We start from the raw sequence: 18,249 nt of genomic DNA, 5'->3' as shown, positions 1-18,249 counted from the left end.
GAAGAGATAAATAATAGTAACATGTCAGTTTTATGACCGTGAAGATTTACAAACAACAACAGATATACAGATAAATATAGTTATCCACTTATACATTATGTTTGTTTGATATTTACCTGTATCATGGAGTTCTCTGGGATAGGAGTTATGGTTTTAAAACTGCTCTTCATCTGCTCGAGACAACGAGGAACATATTTATCAAACAGTATCATCAGGTGAGCACGTTCTGTCTGTCGCTCCCGTCTATCAATCCAGCTTGTGACGTACCTGAGCAAAAATGTGATTTGCACACTGTAAGCTAAAGTTAACATTACGCTACAAACAGATTAGACTTCAGGTGGATATTAAGATAATAGAAGTGGAAGAATAGATCTGTATAACTCACGGGTTCCAGCCTAAGTCCTGTTGGTTAACATAAAGAATTCCTGCTCTAGACACTGTAGCAGGTGTGGCCATCTTAAGATGACTGATTTCAAACACAAGCCTCATGGAAAGGGTGAGAGGCACACGCTCATTACTGGCTAGTGTCAGGACCTAAAAGATTTCCAAATCATTACACTTTAAAATGTGACATTTGAGGCCCTAAGCAATGTGTACAAAAAATAGACAGATATCTTTTTGTTGTAGAATTGCTAACTTAAAAGTATTTGCTTTCAATGGAAAAAATGCAAATAAATAAAAAATGAGCACTGAAAACATTGATCGCTCTGACAAGAAGCTGAAAAGTACTTAAACTCCAGGAAGTGATGACTGGAGGAGGAAGAAACATCTTCTTTCTGTACACACCACCTTGGTTGCAATGAGTTGTACAATAGTGTATGAGTGAACAGGAGGGAGGTACCTTGTTATCATCCATCACTGTGTTGAGTGATTCAATCCACATTGGATCAATGTCTCCATCCAACACAATCCACTTAGGCCCATGGTGGGAGATGTTTGCCTGCTGCCGCATCAGTGATGAAAGCAAACCTTGCACAGATATTGAAGGAACCAAAAAAACAAAAAAGAATAGAAAGAGTAAGCAAGGTTTTCACATGTAAGTAAAACACTTCTGTCACAATTTTGTTGCCCACATTAAAGACGTGGGTTGAATAATAAGGCTGCAAAGTTCAAATATCCATCCCATTTTACCCATTTTACTTTTTACTCCTCATTTTGATGCATGTCAGCATGACAAAAATACAAAGACCAAGTTATTTTACATACAGCACCCTCATCAACTATTGGCACACATAGCAAGAATTATTAAAAAGTCTACAAATATGTGCATTTTTTTTTTACTGCAATAGCACTTGCACTCACATAGTTTTTCTTAATCTACACATGAGTTTTGTCAATTTTTTAGTGGGGAAGACTTTAAAAACAATGATAATTAATTCCACCAAAATCTCTTGTTCGCTAGTCCATAACATCTAACGATCCCTATAACATAAAAGTAACTGGTGAATTTTTAAATTCAGACAATACTTTGTTTAGAAAGTTTAAATTAGAAATGTATAACTTCTTTTCTTGGGGTATGAAGATGACAGCTAAGACGAGGTCAATTTCTCAACATCTCACTGTTATGTATGTTGACGCTCTGTGGTTCAGTGGGGTTGTGTCTCAATCAACGGTCCTGGGAAACGTTGGATTTTCTTCTACATTTTGCAGAGCGAGATTAACACAACTGCAATTAAAGATTAGTTTACTTTAAGCTTATTTGCATATCATTACCAGAGGTAATAAATGTAGAGGGCAACATAATGTCTAGTAATTGAGCAATTTCCTCTAGTTATATGGAAGTATGCAAACGCAAAGCAGCAAATTGATGAATGATTTCTAATCTACTAAGAATTTCCCTTATCCTTTTAGCACCAGCCTTTTTACCATCTTTCCACTCCCGAGTTGCAGGATGAATGAATCCAAAAAGTTCATCCCTGTCAATCGCCTTTGGATTGAGGTCATTCCAGACTGGCTTCCATCTTAGCTTTACATATGTTTTATGAAGAACTCTCAGGATCTGTTGAAAATGTCAACACCCCATATTTGACATCTAAATTACAAAGTGATTGGATTTTTTTCACGTAAAAAGAAACAAAAATTCCACCTTGCTTTTTCCAGTTCCAGCACTTCCAATGACAAAAACAGAGTGACGAACTGCCATGAGTTCTTCCAGCTGTACTACCTAAAACAAAGAAGATGTTTACAAAAGCATTTGGGCCTTTTCTTTTTAGGATTTTTTTTTTTTTTTACTGAATGACCTACCTTTAGGATAAAGGTTTCCTCGGGCTGCAGTCCAAGTTGCACAGTCGATTCTCTGATGACCTTCTCAAGTTCAAAGTTTCTTTCTCTCTCAACTTCCAGGCCTGGAAACAGGTCCCCAAGCAGTCCCAGGAAGGCCGTCATGTCCTCTGTCACAATTTTAGGCATATTGAAGTCCCGCAGTGCACGCATCAACACCTTGGAAGTAATATGCCATTTTAAATTAGACCACACTAATATCTTGGCTGACTGTGGAGGGATAGACACACATAAGTCACCTGATCTTCTGGTCTCGTTTTGTCTTTTCTTCTCAGAGAACCGGCCAGAACCAGAACAGATTTGACAGCACGCAAACCCCAATCATAATGGTCCTTAAAAGCAAAAAAGACACTTCACCTCTACTCGTAATGCTATCAACAGTTTTCCTGTTTCTTTTCATGTTATGCTGCTAGATTTTACCTTGATAAATAAATAATTTCTGCTCTATGTAGCCTGATATTTTCCTGCAAATGATTTTTCTTACCTGCTTAGAAAGTAACTCTTTGCAGAGGCTGTAGAGTGTAGTAAACTTCCTGGCTAAAAGCTTAGCACTACGGAAGCCTTCTGCCACCAACATGATCTCACAAATAAGCTCAGTGTCAGGCACCACCATGGCACAAGGTCTATGCAGGACACAAACAGTTTTCATATTAAACTTTTTTTTGTTGATTAAAAAACAATTTGAAAGAGAAACTTGCGTTCATTCCCACCTAAAAAGGGCCTTGACGTTTTCAGGTAGCTCAGCCCTCCCAGCATAGCCTGGGTTCATAGTGATAAAAATCCCAATGGATTTTTTTAAGGCAATATTCTGATTGAGGAACAAGAACCTAAATAGGAACATAAATTGATGGTGAAATGTACACAATTCTACGATAAAACTTGAGCATACTAATACTCGGTTACTCACGATTTCTTCATAGAACGAACAGCGTCTTGAATGGTTTTGACCTGAACTGCGACAACGGACAAGACATCCACAGGGATACGGTTGAATTCATCAAAGCAGCCCCATGCTCCAGTCTGTGCAAGACCCTTGTAGATGTTTCCCATGGACTTTAGATGAACAAAGCAGAAATATTGCAGATCGTAAATTAGCCACAGGTTAAATTTATTTACAAATCAGGCAACGTGTGACACTTGATTGATTTTATTCAGAAAAATTGCAGAAAAGGAGGTAAATAAATGCAAATGCATACAAAACAAAGTTCTTTTGAATCCATTTTATGACATGCTGTCAATTCACACTTTTGTTCAACTCACCTTGTAGTCCATCTGTTCAGAACAGTTGAAGATGTACACCATGACGCCCATGGCTCTGCCGAGATCCTTTGTAGTCTCCGTTTTCCCTGTTCCAGCAGGGCCTGTTGGGGCTCCACTCATGTTCAGGTGGAGTGATTGAGTCAATGTGATGTAGCACCTACAAGCAAAAGGGATTTTTATTCATCATTTATTTTGTAATCTTACCATGAGACTGAAAACCAGAAAAAGATTTTGATACCGGTCTGTGAGGGGAGTGATGACCAGACGAGAAGTATTTCCAATATACTCGTATGAGTAAAGGAACTGAGCATCACAGATGTTGACATAGCATCGTTGCAGCTTCTCATTCCAGCAGTGTCGAAGTTGGGAAAGCCACTGGAATGCCAGCGAGTTGGTGACCTTTGAGTTGACATAAAAGCACTGTTACTACATACACCCTCTTGATAATAGCAAATGTTAGGTTAATGACGACAAACACTAAATTCAAGCTAAAGTACTTTCTCTAAGTGATCTGAATCAACCTTTTGGTCAATGAGTCTGGCAACAATGTCTCTAGCATGGACATCAACAGTGCAGACACTCATGATCTTCTGTCTGTCACCAGGACTCAGCTCACCAAGGAGCATTTCTGTGAGAATGTTGAGTTGGAAGACCTTCAGGGGAAAAAAACAGAGTCAAACAATATTATTCAGAACAGAGAAAACAGAAGGAAAGTTTAGATTCAAACATGGGAGTGAAATGACAGCAATATTTAATACTGCTTGGGTCTAGCTCTTTGTGTCAATGATAGGTCTTAAACAAAGTTAAAATTGCACTTCATGAAAAACATTGAATCCACATAATTGAATGAGGACCCTGTATCGGGTAAAGCATTATTTGTCCCCATTGTTGCAGGAGAGCAGGTTTAATCAGTGCATGGCTATATGCCAGATGAAGATTGTTCAAACAGTAAGCCAAGGTCAAGTTAACCTTTGATTTTACTGATAAAACTGGCAACCGTGACAACTTGACAACTTATTATGAGCATAGTCCATAATAAAGCTGCTTCAAGCCTCGCTCAGGTCACAGAGTCTGACATGATTAAGAGGCAATGTGATTAATGTAAGAATCACAAAGAAGAACACAATCTCCACTTCAAAAGTCAAAACAAACAAATAAACAGCAAGCAACAAACAGTTTATAGCTATGACAAAGACAAAAATCTAACAAAAATGTAAAAACTACTGTTGCTTTCACAAACCATCATGACACAAAGTGTGTCTAAGCCAAGGACCTACTTTGTTTTATGCTTAAGAAATGTTGTCTTCTCATTGAGTTGCACAACCATCAACAGTTATGGACCACAAAAGGTTTGATGTGACTTGTGAAATATGATTTCTGGCTATTGTGTATTATACTTTGCTATCAAACAGAACCAAATAAGTTTTCAATGGACTACAATCTTTTGCAAAATGAATTGAATTAAAACCTTACACTTGTCTTTGTGTTCCTTTAACCTTAATTGAACCTTTTACACAGTGGGTGAGGTCCCATTTTTATTCCAGTGAAACTATGTGGTAAAAATTAAAACAATATATTTTATAAGCAAATACTTTATTTTGTGCATGGAAAACTGGCATCACTTTGAAAATGGAGCCAAAGTTTCTCAGTAGAACCTCAATGCATCACACTGGACCAATAATGCATTTTTATAATGTATTTTGCTACAATCCTTTAGTGCTTGTGCTTTGAGCCTGGGTGTTATTTTGTCCGTCTTTTACATAAATACACAAAACATTATTTCTTTAACTGATTTCTTCTTGTGCTTGAGTTATACATTATATGGTTATACACATATTTCTTGCAAAGAAATGTTCTTTAAAAACAAATTCTTACCAATCTTACCTGTTTCTTGTTGTAGTCTTTTAATGCCGACTCAAATCCTTCTTCAAGTCGTTTAAAAACAAGCTCCATATCATTGCTCCACCAGATCTGTGATCCGGTGAGAGCAATTTGAGCGGGGAATTCAAGAATCCACTGCTCTCTGGATCTGTCCTCATAAACAGACACGGCTTCAGACAGGTGAACCTTGATGCAGTTCCTCATAGATTCCTCCAGACGGGTGAGCCACTCTTCCACCTTATGTTTAGGATTTTTACCAAAGGTTTTTTTTAATTCGAAATCTGTGAGACATACTTTACATCCCATCATACTGAATTCGATCTTACCCGTCCATTACAGAAACAATCAGTTTGGAACTGGACATACTCTCTCTCTTTGCTGTACATGCCCAAAGCATGTTTAGGATTGTGCAGCACACCGCTTGTGTTAAACTCAAGATCTGACATGCTGTCAAACAGTTTTGGGAGATAAACAGCAACCTAGAACAAGAAATAGGTCATTACCCTTATTTGAAATATGTGCTTAGCAAAATGACAGTGAAAGTCAGTAACTACATGTAAAAGTTGATTAGGTATTCAGTGAAACAAAACTGATGTAAAACTCTGCATCACACTACCTCCTTTGGGCGACTCCATTTGGAGAGGATGTCCAACAAGTCTGCAGATGAAATAAAGTAGAATCGGGGAAATGCAATTCTCTTGGTCTCCAGATATTCAGCAAGAGCTTTTTCACATACAGCCAGCCTGACAGAAAACATCAACAGGGACAGTAAGCAGGATACTTCCAAAAATATAATTATAGTTTAAAGCATGGGTGACCAGCTCCAGTCCTCATGGCCCGTTGTCCTGCTAGGTTTAGATGTGTCTTACTACAGCTGATTCAAATGGTCCAACAACCTCTTCATCATGTCAAAGTTCTGCAGAGGCCTGTTAATGAACCATTATTTGATTCAGGTGGGTTGAGACAGGGACAGAACTAAGTCATGTAGGATAACGGCCTTTGAGGACTGACTTTTGACACTGCTGGTTTCGGAACATATACAACACCTTTTTTGCAAGTCCTCTAATTTTTCAAACAGATGTTGCTTGTTGGTGGCCTCAATAAGGTTTGTAGTATTAGCACTGTCCAGCATTAACTCCTGAAAGAAAAAAATGTGTTTAAGAGAATGAAATTTGCATGATTTGAATAATCCTCACAATAACATTCATACCTGATATTCAGCATCTATTTTTTGGAATTTTAAAGCATCGTCAGGAATTTGTCGGTGGATGTCATCGCAGCTTTTGAAGATGCTTTCAAGGTGAACCCATGTTCTTTGGACCTCCATCCAAATAGTTAGCGCACAATCAGCAGCGGTGAGCTGATGTTGCAGCTGCAGTGCCCGGTCTAAGAAGTGAGCCACATGCTTGCTCTGAATGACATTCTGGAGCTGAATCTTAAGGAGGGCAACATAAAGGAATGTGTGAAACAAAGCTGAAGAACATGAAGCCTAAAAAAAACTCCATTGATCCATACAATGCCATATAATTCCATGCAATAAAGCACAACAAGATAATGGAATGATTCTAGACTTTAATGTACAGTACAGACCAAAAGTTTGGACAAGTTTGGATTAAATTGGATGAGGGGGTGTGTCCAAACCTCCTCATTCAATTGGAGGTTTGGGCAATTGAATGTCCAAACATTTGTGACCAAAAGTTGTTTGGTCACAACTTTTGGAGGTGTGACCAAAAGTCCAAACTTTTGGTCTGTACTGTATGTTGTTAACATTTTATGTGATAGACCACACCAGTAACTATGGAGTGAGAACATACAGTATGTCAATATTAATGCTTGGAGCTTCTCGACTACTTTATGCATGATCTGTCCTTGGTCTCCTTGGTGTGTTCATTTAATGTTCTCAAGCAAACCTCTGATGCCTTCACAGAACTGCTGGACTTATGCTAGGATTATTTTATGCAACTTCTTTTGTGACATCCGAGAACAATTTGTGGCAAATTATTTCTGTTTAAATGTAGCAGGACAAAGGAGGTTGCACTTTTTACTGTGCCCAAAAGTGGAAAAAAATCAAAGTGGTACAAATATGTTTGCAGGGGAATGCAGACAAAATCCAGAGTAAAAGCCCTGAACACCCAACTACCACACAAACTATGGCAAGAGAATGTCACTTATTGAGAACTTTTCATACATCAGTTTTGTTTAAGAACACATTCCACTTCATCAGCAGGGCAACCCAACCACTTCAACAAAGATTTAGCCACTAAAGTAGCAAGGCTTCTAATTGCTGGCTGTAACCCTCCCACACATCTGTTGTGCATGTTCAAAGATCACCAAGGAGCAACAATGCTCTGCATCCCCCAAGCAGCAATAAATCTCAGGATTCAATAGGCACCCCTTTGCTCTCAGCTGTGCCATCAGACACTGAAAATGGCACACCATTCTGCAGTCTTAGCTCAAGAACTTAACAATCTGTTCATCTTACAGAGAGATAATCTTAACAGAAATTCTTGTATTTAAATTCATCATTTATTCTTTCACTCTGTGTGACCACAAGTTAAAGTTTTTAAAAGGTTAAACAGCTACCTGATGATCGTCAAGTATTTCAATAAGGTCCTCATTAAATGTAAGTAGTGGCAGAGAGGTCTGGTAATGTTCCTCATATGAAAGCTCCATTGATCCCCATGCTTGGCTTATTTCTGTTATAATCTGGAAAAACAACAGAGTGGTCATTATATTGATGACATTATTAAATTACAAAATGCTTAAGTCAGTTTTATTACCTGTTTTACATGCACTGTGAATTAAAGTGGCATGTAGTAGATATGCACCAATAAGAGATCTGTGGCCAATTTTTGATCTACAGTTTTTGTAAAGATTTGATGTAGAAATACCAATTGCAATTTGATTTCTTTAAGGTCTATAATTAACAACTATTTTTTATTCATATTAGAAACAAAGCAGTCAAAACAAAGTTTAGATGTCTTAAAACATAGAGAGCATGATATCCGTTGGTTCTTAACTTGTTTAGCATCTTATACTAGGATACCTATCACAATTAGCAATACAAACTGTGAACACCAGTCCCTGTGTATATCGATAAAAATATAGACCCTTACTGTAACTGAGATGCAACCAACATGTCCAAACCAGAAGACTGAATACTCAAAAGGAAAAAAAAACTGAGCAAACTTCCCGTTACTCTTTGGACCATCCTGTTTTCTGATAAAGTTGGTTCTGGGTCAATTAGCTACTCCACCAATTCAATGAAGTGACAACGAGGTGGGTACACATTGACTCTCTGTGGCTCATAGCTCCTTTTGGTACCTGAAATAATTAAGTATTTCATGCCCAAATTGTCAAAATACAAGGTGGCAAAATAGTGAAATGACCCAAATCCACCGCAATCTTGCTTTTTCTTGAAACAGTCTGAATCAAAGGTCAATTTACCTCAATACATTTGTTTATAATTGCTTCTCATACCTGCTGTGCCTTCTCTGGCATGTTTTTAAACACCTTCCTGATACTGAAAGTGACTCTTTGACTCTTTGTTGTTCAGTAATTATGTCATTACCAAAGGACGTTTTTGTCACTACAACCTAGTAGTGCAGCTTAGGTTCGGGGTGTTCATAAAATGCGAAAAGTTGAGATCTTTAAATTTATAACTAGTCAGTCACTGGTTAAGCAGAAATTGTCTGATTTCAGTCACCTGTAGATTTCTCAATTAGTATATTTCTATTATACACTGATCTATGGCAAAAAAAAACCACTAAAATATTTGAAACCTTTGGTAGTGTTATGTATTTGTATTTTCATTTTGATATTTACTTAAGGGTTACAGATGTAGCAGTTTCAGGAATACCATTTAAAATAAATGAGAAAAGAACCTTTTCGATAGCCAATTCTTTGACTGCCTTATCCACTATAATGCTGACTTCATCTTCAAATAAATGAAGCTGCAGAGCCAAAAGATTCCCCAAGGTGGTTGTGTCAGATACAGTGAAGTCAACCTGTTCAGAAAGAAATACATTGACTCAAAGTCCAAGGTTTCCATCACGTAAGAAAAAAACGTAGCACAACTCCAGTAGTCTGTATTTACAGACCTTTGTTGTTCTAATCAGCTGCATCCAGTGGCGCTCTCGTATTGCCTGGCTCTGTAGTTGACTCACAACACGCAATGATGTCAACAACTTTTTTACATACAGGTCTAATCCCACATACACATCCCAAAAGTGTGCGTCTTTGTCAAGCTTCCGCATGTCCTACAGAAGCAGAAGGTGGATAAACATAATTAGTTATTATGGACATCTGTTACAAATGGTAATGATGCGTAACTGTAAAGCTGCAGGAGAGATAAGGTGGTGTGATATAGCACTGCTGGTAACCTTACCCTGGCAAAGCTCCTCAATTCTGCATCCATCTGCTCCACGTTTATCTGCCTCCATTTGGTCTTTGTCCAGTTTTCAACAGTGCTCTGTAAAGATAAAATACACACACGCATACACACCCCCGCACACGCACACACACGGGTCAGCAGAATGAAGGTCTTTAATGGTGACAGTTAAAGGTTAGAGGTCATTCAGAGATTCAAAGACTGCCTCGTAAAGGGCAGACCAGTCAAGTTATTTAGGTGCTAGAATATTCTGATAATGTAAAACATATTTTTTTTCTGCATTTCCAGGTTCTTATGAAAAATGTCATCTCGGAAAGTAGAATAACTTGCCTGCACATATATCACAATGTCCCAGAGTTCTTTCAGGACAGTGATTTCCTGTCGACAGAGCTTGATGTCTCTGTAGTCAGGAATAGTTACATCAAACAGATTTGTGGACTCTTGTAGCTCTGCTACTTCTCTCTCCATATCTCGGATGGCTTTTTCTGACTAAACAATACAGAAGGACAGTCATTCAAAATATCCTGTATAATAAAACAACAATCTCTATCCCAAAGTGGCACTGCAGGTTAATACTTACTTTCTCCAGACTAGAATAGGGATTCAGTGTATTGTAACTGAAGGGTGTGTTTGCTTTGAACCTCTCCCTGAATTTGGCTTGTTTTACCTGAAAATAAGTAATGATTTTCAAGAACAGCATGGTGGCATTTTTTTTTTCAAACATTTATTTTCACACTTCGCTTATTTCATTTCTCTGAAGGTGAACTAATTTAAACTTGATGTTAAGAACCCTGAGCAAAATACCACTATTTCATATTACTAACACAGGGCTTTAAGAAAAAAAAAACAAGAATTGAAGATTAATATAATTTACAGGATTTTTGGAATAACATGTGGATGCTATAAAATGATTTGTCACCTCAAAATCCATGCATTTTGTTCTCAAAACTATCACTTCAGCACTTTGATTGGGAGCAACTTCATTCTTCACTTTCAAGGCCAGTTTTTTTACTTCAGTCCATTTTTCTGGGAGTTCCTGTGAATCAGCAAACTGAATTTAAATTACCACATATAGAACACTGATTTCTTCATTAAAATAAACAAATTAATTAAATAAAAAATAAGATAATAAAATAGGTGCCAACCTCCATTTGAGTGTAGAAAAGTTCAGGTATTGTCATACCATAGCGTTCTAGCAAGACTATTTTGCCTCTAAGAGGTTCAAACATCATATCAATGGCACTTTGTCTGTCTCTGACAGCCAACAGATGGGTCATAACATCAATAAAACCTTGGTGGTCTCTTTTGACAACAGGACTGTTCAACCCCTTGACAGCAACTTGGAGAAATGTCTGCAGCTCTTCAAGACTGTGTTGTAAAACATGCACACTTAAAACAGCTGATGTTATGATTTGACTTGACTTGAAGTGAAGAAATATGGAGAAATCAATGATACCTGTTCATCACATATGTCAAGAGATGCTCTTTAAAAAGCCAGCTCCACATTTTAATTGCGTTTTGAAGACTGACTTTAAAGAACCTGCAGTCCACTCGAAGCCACCCATCAAACACTCTAAAGTCTTCCAGTTGACACACTTCAGCATGCAGTTTCTCGTAATAATCAATCTGTGAAATAAAAACGAACAATAAATAGCACACAGACCCACCGTATTGTGAAAAAACATAAATACTGGAATGTATTTACCTGTTCTTTGAAGTTCTTGGTTGTAGGGGGGGATTCAGGGAGCACATCTGCTCTACAGGCCTCCAGCTCCTCTACTGAAAGACCATGACCGTATCTGAGAAACTGCCTGAGGAACTCTGTTCTGTCATCCTGCCATAGGTGGGTGTAGCAATCAAACTGTTTCTGGTAATTTTCCATTTTCCGAAGAACACTCTCCACTTTAGCCATTATTTGCTGCCTCAGGTTTGATAAATCTGGAATGTCGTCCATGATATCCTGTAAGGGTTATGAAAAAAAAAAAAAAATCTTCAGAAACACGTACTAGAACTATAGCAGATTACAGTTTTATGGTATTTTAGAAAATTGACTAATTTCTCTGAAAAGAAGGTTAATCCTTAAGAATATACCATTTGTAAACATATTTACAATTAACAAAAAATATTTTTCTATATGAAAAATCTTTATAGTCTTATACAGCCTTCACACTAATTTATTTCAAGCTGACAATGTGATCTACACAAACAAGTTCTGCCAAATTTAATTCTGAGTTTTATCTACAGTGCTATTTTATACTAAGCATCACTTGCATTAATGCTAAATTCATTTTGGCATATTAGGGGTAAATCTGAACCATTCTTTAGGGATGAATGATTATTACAACTTCAGCTAATTTCAAATACAAGAAGTATGAATTCATTGTGGAACAAGATTCAAAATGATATAACATTGGTCTTGAGTAATAAACATCGTTTTTAAAATTGTTCCACAAATTTCCCAATATCCTTCAAGGTGATTATTGTTAGTCTGTTTTATCCACCACAAAACCAGTGTAAACATGTTTGGAATCATTGTCCTGCTATGGAACACAGAGTTGGGTTCAAGTTTCGACCATTTTGTTATTTATTTGTAGTGAAATAACTTTAAAAAATCCTCCATTTACAATACAACAGCCGAGTTTTTCATTGCACCAGTACCCTCAGTACTGGTGCAATGAAAAACACCAGTATTGAGTTTGAGTTACTTTCAATCCACCTAATATTCTTTCAGTTTGAATACAATTTACAACAAATATTTAAGCCTTGAGCAGAGTACCTGATAGGTTTCCATGCCAAGATGACCAGCAACCCTCTGGATATACATCGAAGACTTGAATACGTCTCCAATCAGTCCTTCCACCAGTTCATAGAGACCGTCTCCTGCGTCTCGGTCAACTGAAGGACTAAAACCTAAAACTGAACCATTCAGCAATAACTGGGCTTCAAACAGAGGAGGCTGAGATGGCCAAATTTCCATATTGTCCACAAAGAACTGAAGAGAGTGGTTGATGTATCTGAAGAGCCCTTCAACAACCAACTCATCCATATATTCCAGGTAGGACCGCCATCCTTCTGAAGCAGGATCAGCATGAAAAAGGACCATATTCTCCTTGCAAAATGTAAGATAAACAGAATTTTAGCAAGACATTCTATTTTTGACTCAAAGTAAAATGATGAACAGAAGATACACATTAGTTTAAATGTGCTTTAATTAAAGACGACTCCACAACTTGCTTTTTGTGGAACCTTGTTAATGCTTGGCTAAACTTCAGTTGCAGTATAGAAAACTGAAACCCCACACACCTGTATCAGCTGATGAAAAAATTCCCCATCCCTCTTCATGGAGTTGTACTTCCTGCTTACATAGTCCAGCTTGCTCTCCAGTTGGATAAGGGAGCCTTTCTTGTTGTCCTTTCTGCAGAACATGGCCCTCTTGCTCCAATCCTTTATCATTGATTGAATTGTATCAGAGTTTTCCTTGGCTCTGCTGACTCGATATGCAAGGTCTTGGACCAGGTTCTTTGTGCTTTGAATGAACCTCCAGCAATCCTGATCCTGCCATGTCAGGCTGGTCTCTGCTTTTGCTAGCTGCAAGTCTATGGAGACCAGCTCAGCTCTGACGAGAGGAAGTTCCACCTCCAACATGGTCGTCTTTAACTTGTTGTAACATTGTACCACCAGCTGTAAACTGTTCAGATACTTAAACCCAACAGAAAACATGTGCAGTTGTTAGGATGTAGAGAGCACCTTGCAAAAATACGAATGTTTTTAACCTTTTACAAACATTCGTATTGCCGCTGTAGAAAATTATTGTAAAGAGGAGGGCAAAGAAAACAGTTTTCTATTTTTTTATGGATAAAAAAAAAAAAAATCAATCAAATAAATTGGGACATGCATTTGAATAATAATTCTGCTTGATTACAAATGTTCTTTAAAAATGTTTGCAGTTTTCACTGACCATGTGTGTGCTTCCGTATGTGCTTGCATAAAAAGAAATTACACAAAGTTGGACTCTATTAAATTAAAGAGACAATTTGTTGCTCTGGACTTTGTTTTTAGTTATTAGCGTATGCACGCTAAAAATGAATCTTTATGTGTAAAACCTTATATCACTGCAGTTCAACCTTACAGTTCTATATGAGTCGATCAATCACATCTCAATAATCTAAATAAAGTACATTGACATTTATGGCCTTACTGCATCAAAACATAAAAAGGTTTGAAACATGAAAGTGAGCGTGAATACTTTGTGCAAGACAGTAAACATCTAATAAGTATGACAAATTGCTTGTTATTTAGCTCAATAAAGCAGACAATGTGTAAGGAAGTGGAATGCGTGTTTCATCTCACCTTTGTGAAAATGTCACGCTTGTCGAAAACGGTTATTGCCGCCATAGGAATGGTTTTCTTACCGAGCGTGTGGATGTACTTGACATCTTTCAAGATTTCAGCAAGCTGAGAGATAATTACAAAAAAAAAAATACACAAGATAATGATTTTTCTAAAATACTAAGATACAATGTCTATGTGAGATTAGCACCTCAAGAAAATATTCACAATTAAATGTGCTCCTAAAAATATTGAACTGATTTTAAACAGTTTAAGGGGACCATCAGCTCATGATATTGTAAGAAACAGACATTTTATTGTCTCGTATCAAGTATTACAGGGACCTTATGCCATTTACCTTTGGATTGAAGTTGACTGAGATCAGTCCAGATGTGGGATTTCTTGAAATCAGAGTCTGGTTGAGGTTGATCAGGCAAGTCTGTTCCAAGCCATTACACCAGTCACTGTAAATATCCTCTTCATATTGGTCCAAGAGACTCACCATGTCCCTGTGAGTACTGTACACATTCACCATCTCTACATGTTGTGCAGACCTAGAATGATTATATAAAAAAAAACAATGTCTTGTCTATTTCAACAACAGTATAAAGGTTTATCGTCATATTTTTACTGACATATTGAACAATAATCTGAATTGTTCCCATGGTGTTTCAATGCGTTCTTTGAGCATTTTTGCCCACTTTAAAACTCCAGATGTGTGTGCCATATTCTTCATCACACCACTGTCCACCTGTAAAAAAATAAATAAATAAGGAGAAAGAAAAGCTAAACAAACAGTTTTATGTCATATTTAATTTAGAATCCTAAAGATTTTTTTGAGGGGGAAAAAATTACCGGATTGAGCTGAGATTTAATCATAAATTTACAATTATCCAGCTCTTCCTTGAAATGCTGCTGAAGTAGAATAAAGGATGGACGAAACAACTGTCGGATTTGACTTCTTTCCAGAAAGGGCGCAACAATTGTTAGCATCTATAAAGAAATGTCATTGTCTTGTTTAATTATTTTTACTCAATAGCCACTTAACAATCATGTGTTCAAACAATAAACAAAAACATACTTTTAAAGCTGATTCCAGTCCGGCGCAATCCTTGAAAGCCAAACAAAGCAAGTTGGCAAGGCGAAGTTCAAAGTCTGCAATTCGTCTTTTGAAAGTGTTATAATCATCTTCAAAAGCCTTACGTCAATAAATAGAACAAAAGGTCAATGAGAAAGAAAACAGAATAAATTTATGAACTGCAACAGTTTTCATGCATTGATCTTATTTTTGTACTGTTTGTTTTGGCTAAATCAATTCCAGCAAAAACAAATAAGACTTTTTTTTTTTTTTTACCTGAGAGGTGAGGTCAAGTGGATTGTATTTACTGTACTTTAACACCTGGCAGTGGTTGGTGAACTCATTGTGTATCTTGGCTACTTGCTCACTGTAGAACCTTCCTCTAATGCCACCGAGCTCTAGCTTCTCCATCATTTGGAATTCCAACATAGTTTCAAACAAGTTCTACAAAGAGACAGTTTGAAAATTAGAAAAATCACAGCAAAATACGATATGAAAGCTGAAAGCAAAACTTAAAAACAAAAGGAAAAACAAAAAAGACCTCTTACCTCCAGCTGAAGCATGCGATTTATGAATTGGTTGTAACGTGAAAAAGCCATGGCAGATGGGAAATCCCAAGGCGGATAACTCTTTTGCCTGGCTAGCTTCTCCTTCTGGGCCTGGTAACTCTCTCTGACACATCGGAGAGCTTTCACTACCTTCTTTATTATTAGCAGACTGTCCTCTGTATCCTCTCTGTGTAGCAGATCGTCAGGGAGGTATGCAGAAGCCTATAATGAGAAAGTTTACAACAATTACGGTACACACAAACAAAACCAGCAGCAAAAATTCCATGGTTGGAGTTTTTCAGAAGATTGATACCTGCTCAATGAACAGATTGCAGAGTTTCTGTAGTAACACCACGATGCGAGCCGGTCTCTGATAATACTGGCAGTTGGTCCAGATGAGGAATAGTGTATGAAAAACCGCAGGGGTGCATTTCTCCATATCAATAAATCCATTATTTTTCAACTGAGACAACTGTGCGTCTAGTGGCTGTAGATACAGGTCAACGTCCTGGGCCTCTTTAAGGGCTTTTCGTTTTGATTTTGGAGAAGAATAAACAATCATTTTTAACAAAAACAAGAATGAATTTGACATGTTTTTGTGATCAAACCAAAATGGCCTTAAAAACATGCCAGATACAACTTACCATTAGACACATTTCCTATTAGAGTGCTGATAGCTGGATGGTAGCTGCTGTCCATCACCTCCAAAACTCTCGCCATGATTTCAACACTGGGACTCTGTAGCTGTTAGTAGAAGTTCCACAAACTTAAATAGGAGCTGCATGAAATTGTATTTTAGCCAATAGTAGGACACATAATCATACCTGATGATGAATACCCTCAAGATTGCTCTTTCTGGAAGCCCAAAACCTGATTTCTACACCAGGCTCTGGGTTGCAGCCTGTCTGTAGGAGGTCTGATGAGTCCTGGTTTAAGATTTTCTGAATCAAACTGCTCCAGATGATAACCTGGGTCTCAATGGTATGAGCCAAAGTCCTGTCATAGTTTTCATACCTTTGAGTGGAAAATAAAGATTACTTGAGACCAGGACTACACTAGAGACCCAGTATCTTATTAGTGCGTCCTTACATTTTAAATGTGTTGTAGGATTTTTCCATCCAGCCCGTTGTCGTTGGAATAGGGAGGACAGTTTTTCCTAAAACCTGCCCTCGTACAACGGATGTCATACTGCACATGCTCTCTACATGTCGACTGATGTCTTCAGAAATCAAAGTTGGCCAGATGGGGTGATTTTTGCCATTGGTCAGTAGTGGGCCACATACCTTGCATAAAATGACAGAGTCCAGAAAAATGTTTAGGAACTCTAAAATTCCAAATGTGTAAATCTAAAAAAGACATAAGCTGCTGGACCTTGTGGATGAATGCAAATTGATTACATGCTTCTCAGATAAAACCATCCATTCATTTTCTTCTCAGTTCTGGACTACTTTGTACTGATCTATACAGTTTGAGGGCTGCACAGTGGCAAAATGCTTAAAAGCACATGAGCTTTGAATACTTTTCCAAGGCAATGTTTATACTACTCAAAATAAGAATCAGCTTAATTTGTCAAGTTTGTGGACAACTGACACGCCACACGTTCTTTTGGTTATCACAAACACAGCAATCACCTGTTGTATAGCACCTGATAGCTGCAGCAGAGGCGATGAAGACAGGAGACCAAAATTCAGAAGCCTCCTGTAGTTCTCAGCGTCAATAGAAGCAGGTCTCTTCTTGAGAATGTAGATTTGTCTGCTTTGAGCAGCAACAGGTAGGACCTGCATATGAAATAAAAGTGAGACTTTGAGAAAAACGCTGTCATAAAAGTTTTTTTTTTTTTTTTTTTTTTTTTTAAACAAGCTATAAAGACTGTAGGTCAGCCTTACCTCATTTGAAGCAAGCACACATTGTTTGTTGGTTGATGAGAAATATAGGATTGTCTGTTTCTGGAAGAAGTCCTGGAGCAGTGCTTGAAACTCTCCGACTGCAGCACTCTGCTCCCATGTTTTTCTCTGCAGCTGCAATAGAAAACACACTTTCTCCCCGACGAACTTGACTCTGACGTCTTCAAGAAAAGATGGCACAATTAGACTTTCTTCCTCTGACATGTCGTGTCCCCGACCATAACAAGCTGAATTCTTGCTAGCCCCACACCTCCTGACAATATATCTAGAAAATCAACGCGTTTGCGGCAGTTTCGGGACAAGCTGTCAGTAATTTAAGCGACTCAGTGTCCGAAGGAAAACTCCCAAGTTCCTACCATTACGTAGAAAAAAATGGCACGAGCTCTTACGTGGGTTTAGCATTGTGTTGCCTAGCAACGCCCACTATCTGCAATCACAGCCAGCTATTCGACTGAATAGATAAAAACAGTAAATAGCCATCTGCCCGTAGTAACATTTTAAATCAATTCGTCATTTATTTCCAAATAATAAATCAGTTTATAGTAAAAGACTGAACTGAATCTGTATATCAAAGGAGCA

The 18,249-nt window shown here is 37.7% G+C and overlaps 1 protein-coding gene across 5 annotated transcripts in view; it reads right to left on the bottom strand.

Moving 5' to 3' along the window:
* The window catches only part of si:dkey-233k19.3 (dynein heavy chain 11, axonemal), a 45,236-nt gene extending 27,198 nt beyond the window's left edge, over nucleotides 1–18,038 (bottom strand). Inside the window, exons 1-43 of one of the 5 annotated variants that reach the window (XM_017309603.1) lie at nucleotides 17,653–18,038; nucleotides 17,398–17,544; nucleotides 16,856–17,049; nucleotides 16,591–16,780; nucleotides 16,411–16,510; nucleotides 16,080–16,291; nucleotides 15,767–15,988; nucleotides 15,495–15,662; nucleotides 15,222–15,338; nucleotides 14,996–15,133; nucleotides 14,776–14,891; nucleotides 14,499–14,694; nucleotides 14,162–14,266; nucleotides 13,115–13,510; nucleotides 12,588–12,920; nucleotides 11,517–11,771; nucleotides 11,268–11,437; nucleotides 10,957–11,179; nucleotides 10,731–10,847; nucleotides 10,392–10,478; nucleotides 10,142–10,300; nucleotides 9,809–9,892; nucleotides 9,522–9,680; nucleotides 9,306–9,428; nucleotides 8,005–8,127; nucleotides 6,632–6,856; nucleotides 6,468–6,559; nucleotides 6,038–6,164; nucleotides 5,748–5,900; nucleotides 5,425–5,658; nucleotides 4,038–4,193; nucleotides 3,779–3,939; nucleotides 3,541–3,697; nucleotides 3,188–3,333; nucleotides 2,991–3,107; nucleotides 2,765–2,903; nucleotides 2,520–2,612; nucleotides 2,245–2,439; nucleotides 2,087–2,164; nucleotides 1,867–1,999; nucleotides 842–969; nucleotides 386–534; nucleotides 117–267 (exon numbers count right to left, since the gene is read on the bottom strand). In XM_017309603.1, coding sequence (XP_017165092.1) covers nucleotides 117–267; nucleotides 386–534; nucleotides 842–969; nucleotides 1,867–1,999; nucleotides 2,087–2,164; nucleotides 2,245–2,439; nucleotides 2,520–2,612; nucleotides 2,765–2,903; nucleotides 2,991–3,107; nucleotides 3,188–3,333; nucleotides 3,541–3,697; nucleotides 3,779–3,939; nucleotides 4,038–4,193; nucleotides 5,425–5,658; nucleotides 5,748–5,900; nucleotides 6,038–6,164; nucleotides 6,468–6,559; nucleotides 6,632–6,856; nucleotides 8,005–8,127; nucleotides 9,306–9,428; nucleotides 9,522–9,680; nucleotides 9,809–9,892; nucleotides 10,142–10,300; nucleotides 10,392–10,478; nucleotides 10,731–10,847; nucleotides 10,957–11,179; nucleotides 11,268–11,437; nucleotides 11,517–11,771; nucleotides 12,588–12,920; nucleotides 13,115–13,510; nucleotides 14,162–14,266; nucleotides 14,499–14,694; nucleotides 14,776–14,891; nucleotides 14,996–15,133; nucleotides 15,222–15,338; nucleotides 15,495–15,662; nucleotides 15,767–15,988; nucleotides 16,080–16,291; nucleotides 16,411–16,510; nucleotides 16,591–16,780; nucleotides 16,856–17,049; nucleotides 17,398–17,544; nucleotides 17,653–17,874 — 6,990 coding nt within the window. In that variant the 5' untranslated portion in view covers nucleotides 17,875–18,038. Of the gene's footprint in view, nucleotides 1–116; nucleotides 268–385; nucleotides 535–841; nucleotides 970–1,866; nucleotides 2,000–2,086; nucleotides 2,165–2,244; nucleotides 2,440–2,519; nucleotides 2,613–2,764; nucleotides 2,904–2,990; nucleotides 3,108–3,187; nucleotides 3,334–3,540; nucleotides 3,698–3,778; nucleotides 3,940–4,037; nucleotides 4,194–5,424; nucleotides 5,659–5,747; nucleotides 5,901–6,037; nucleotides 6,165–6,467; nucleotides 6,560–6,631; nucleotides 6,857–8,004; nucleotides 8,128–9,305; nucleotides 9,429–9,521; nucleotides 9,681–9,808; nucleotides 9,893–10,141; nucleotides 10,301–10,391; nucleotides 10,479–10,730; nucleotides 10,848–10,956; nucleotides 11,180–11,267; nucleotides 11,438–11,516; nucleotides 11,772–12,587; nucleotides 12,921–13,114; nucleotides 13,511–13,769; nucleotides 13,792–14,161; nucleotides 14,267–14,498; nucleotides 14,695–14,775; nucleotides 14,892–14,995; nucleotides 15,134–15,221; nucleotides 15,339–15,494; nucleotides 15,663–15,766; nucleotides 15,989–16,079; nucleotides 16,292–16,410; nucleotides 16,511–16,590; nucleotides 16,781–16,855; nucleotides 17,050–17,397; nucleotides 17,545–17,652 lie in introns of those variants that run through there. The other 4 variants (XM_008432471.2, XM_017309604.1, XM_017309605.1 and 1 more) reach the window with 4 other exon arrangements.
* Between the last annotated feature and the right edge of the window lie 211 nt (nucleotides 18,039–18,249).

The sequence above is a fragment of the Poecilia reticulata genome, linkage group LG16 (assembly GCF_000633615.1).
Source record: "Poecilia reticulata strain Guanapo linkage group LG16, Guppy_female_1.0+MT, whole genome shotgun sequence".
Classification (NCBI taxonomy): Eukaryota; Metazoa; Chordata; class Actinopteri; order Cyprinodontiformes; family Poeciliidae; genus Poecilia; species Poecilia reticulata.
This window is presented reverse-complemented; position numbering and strand designations above follow the sequence as displayed.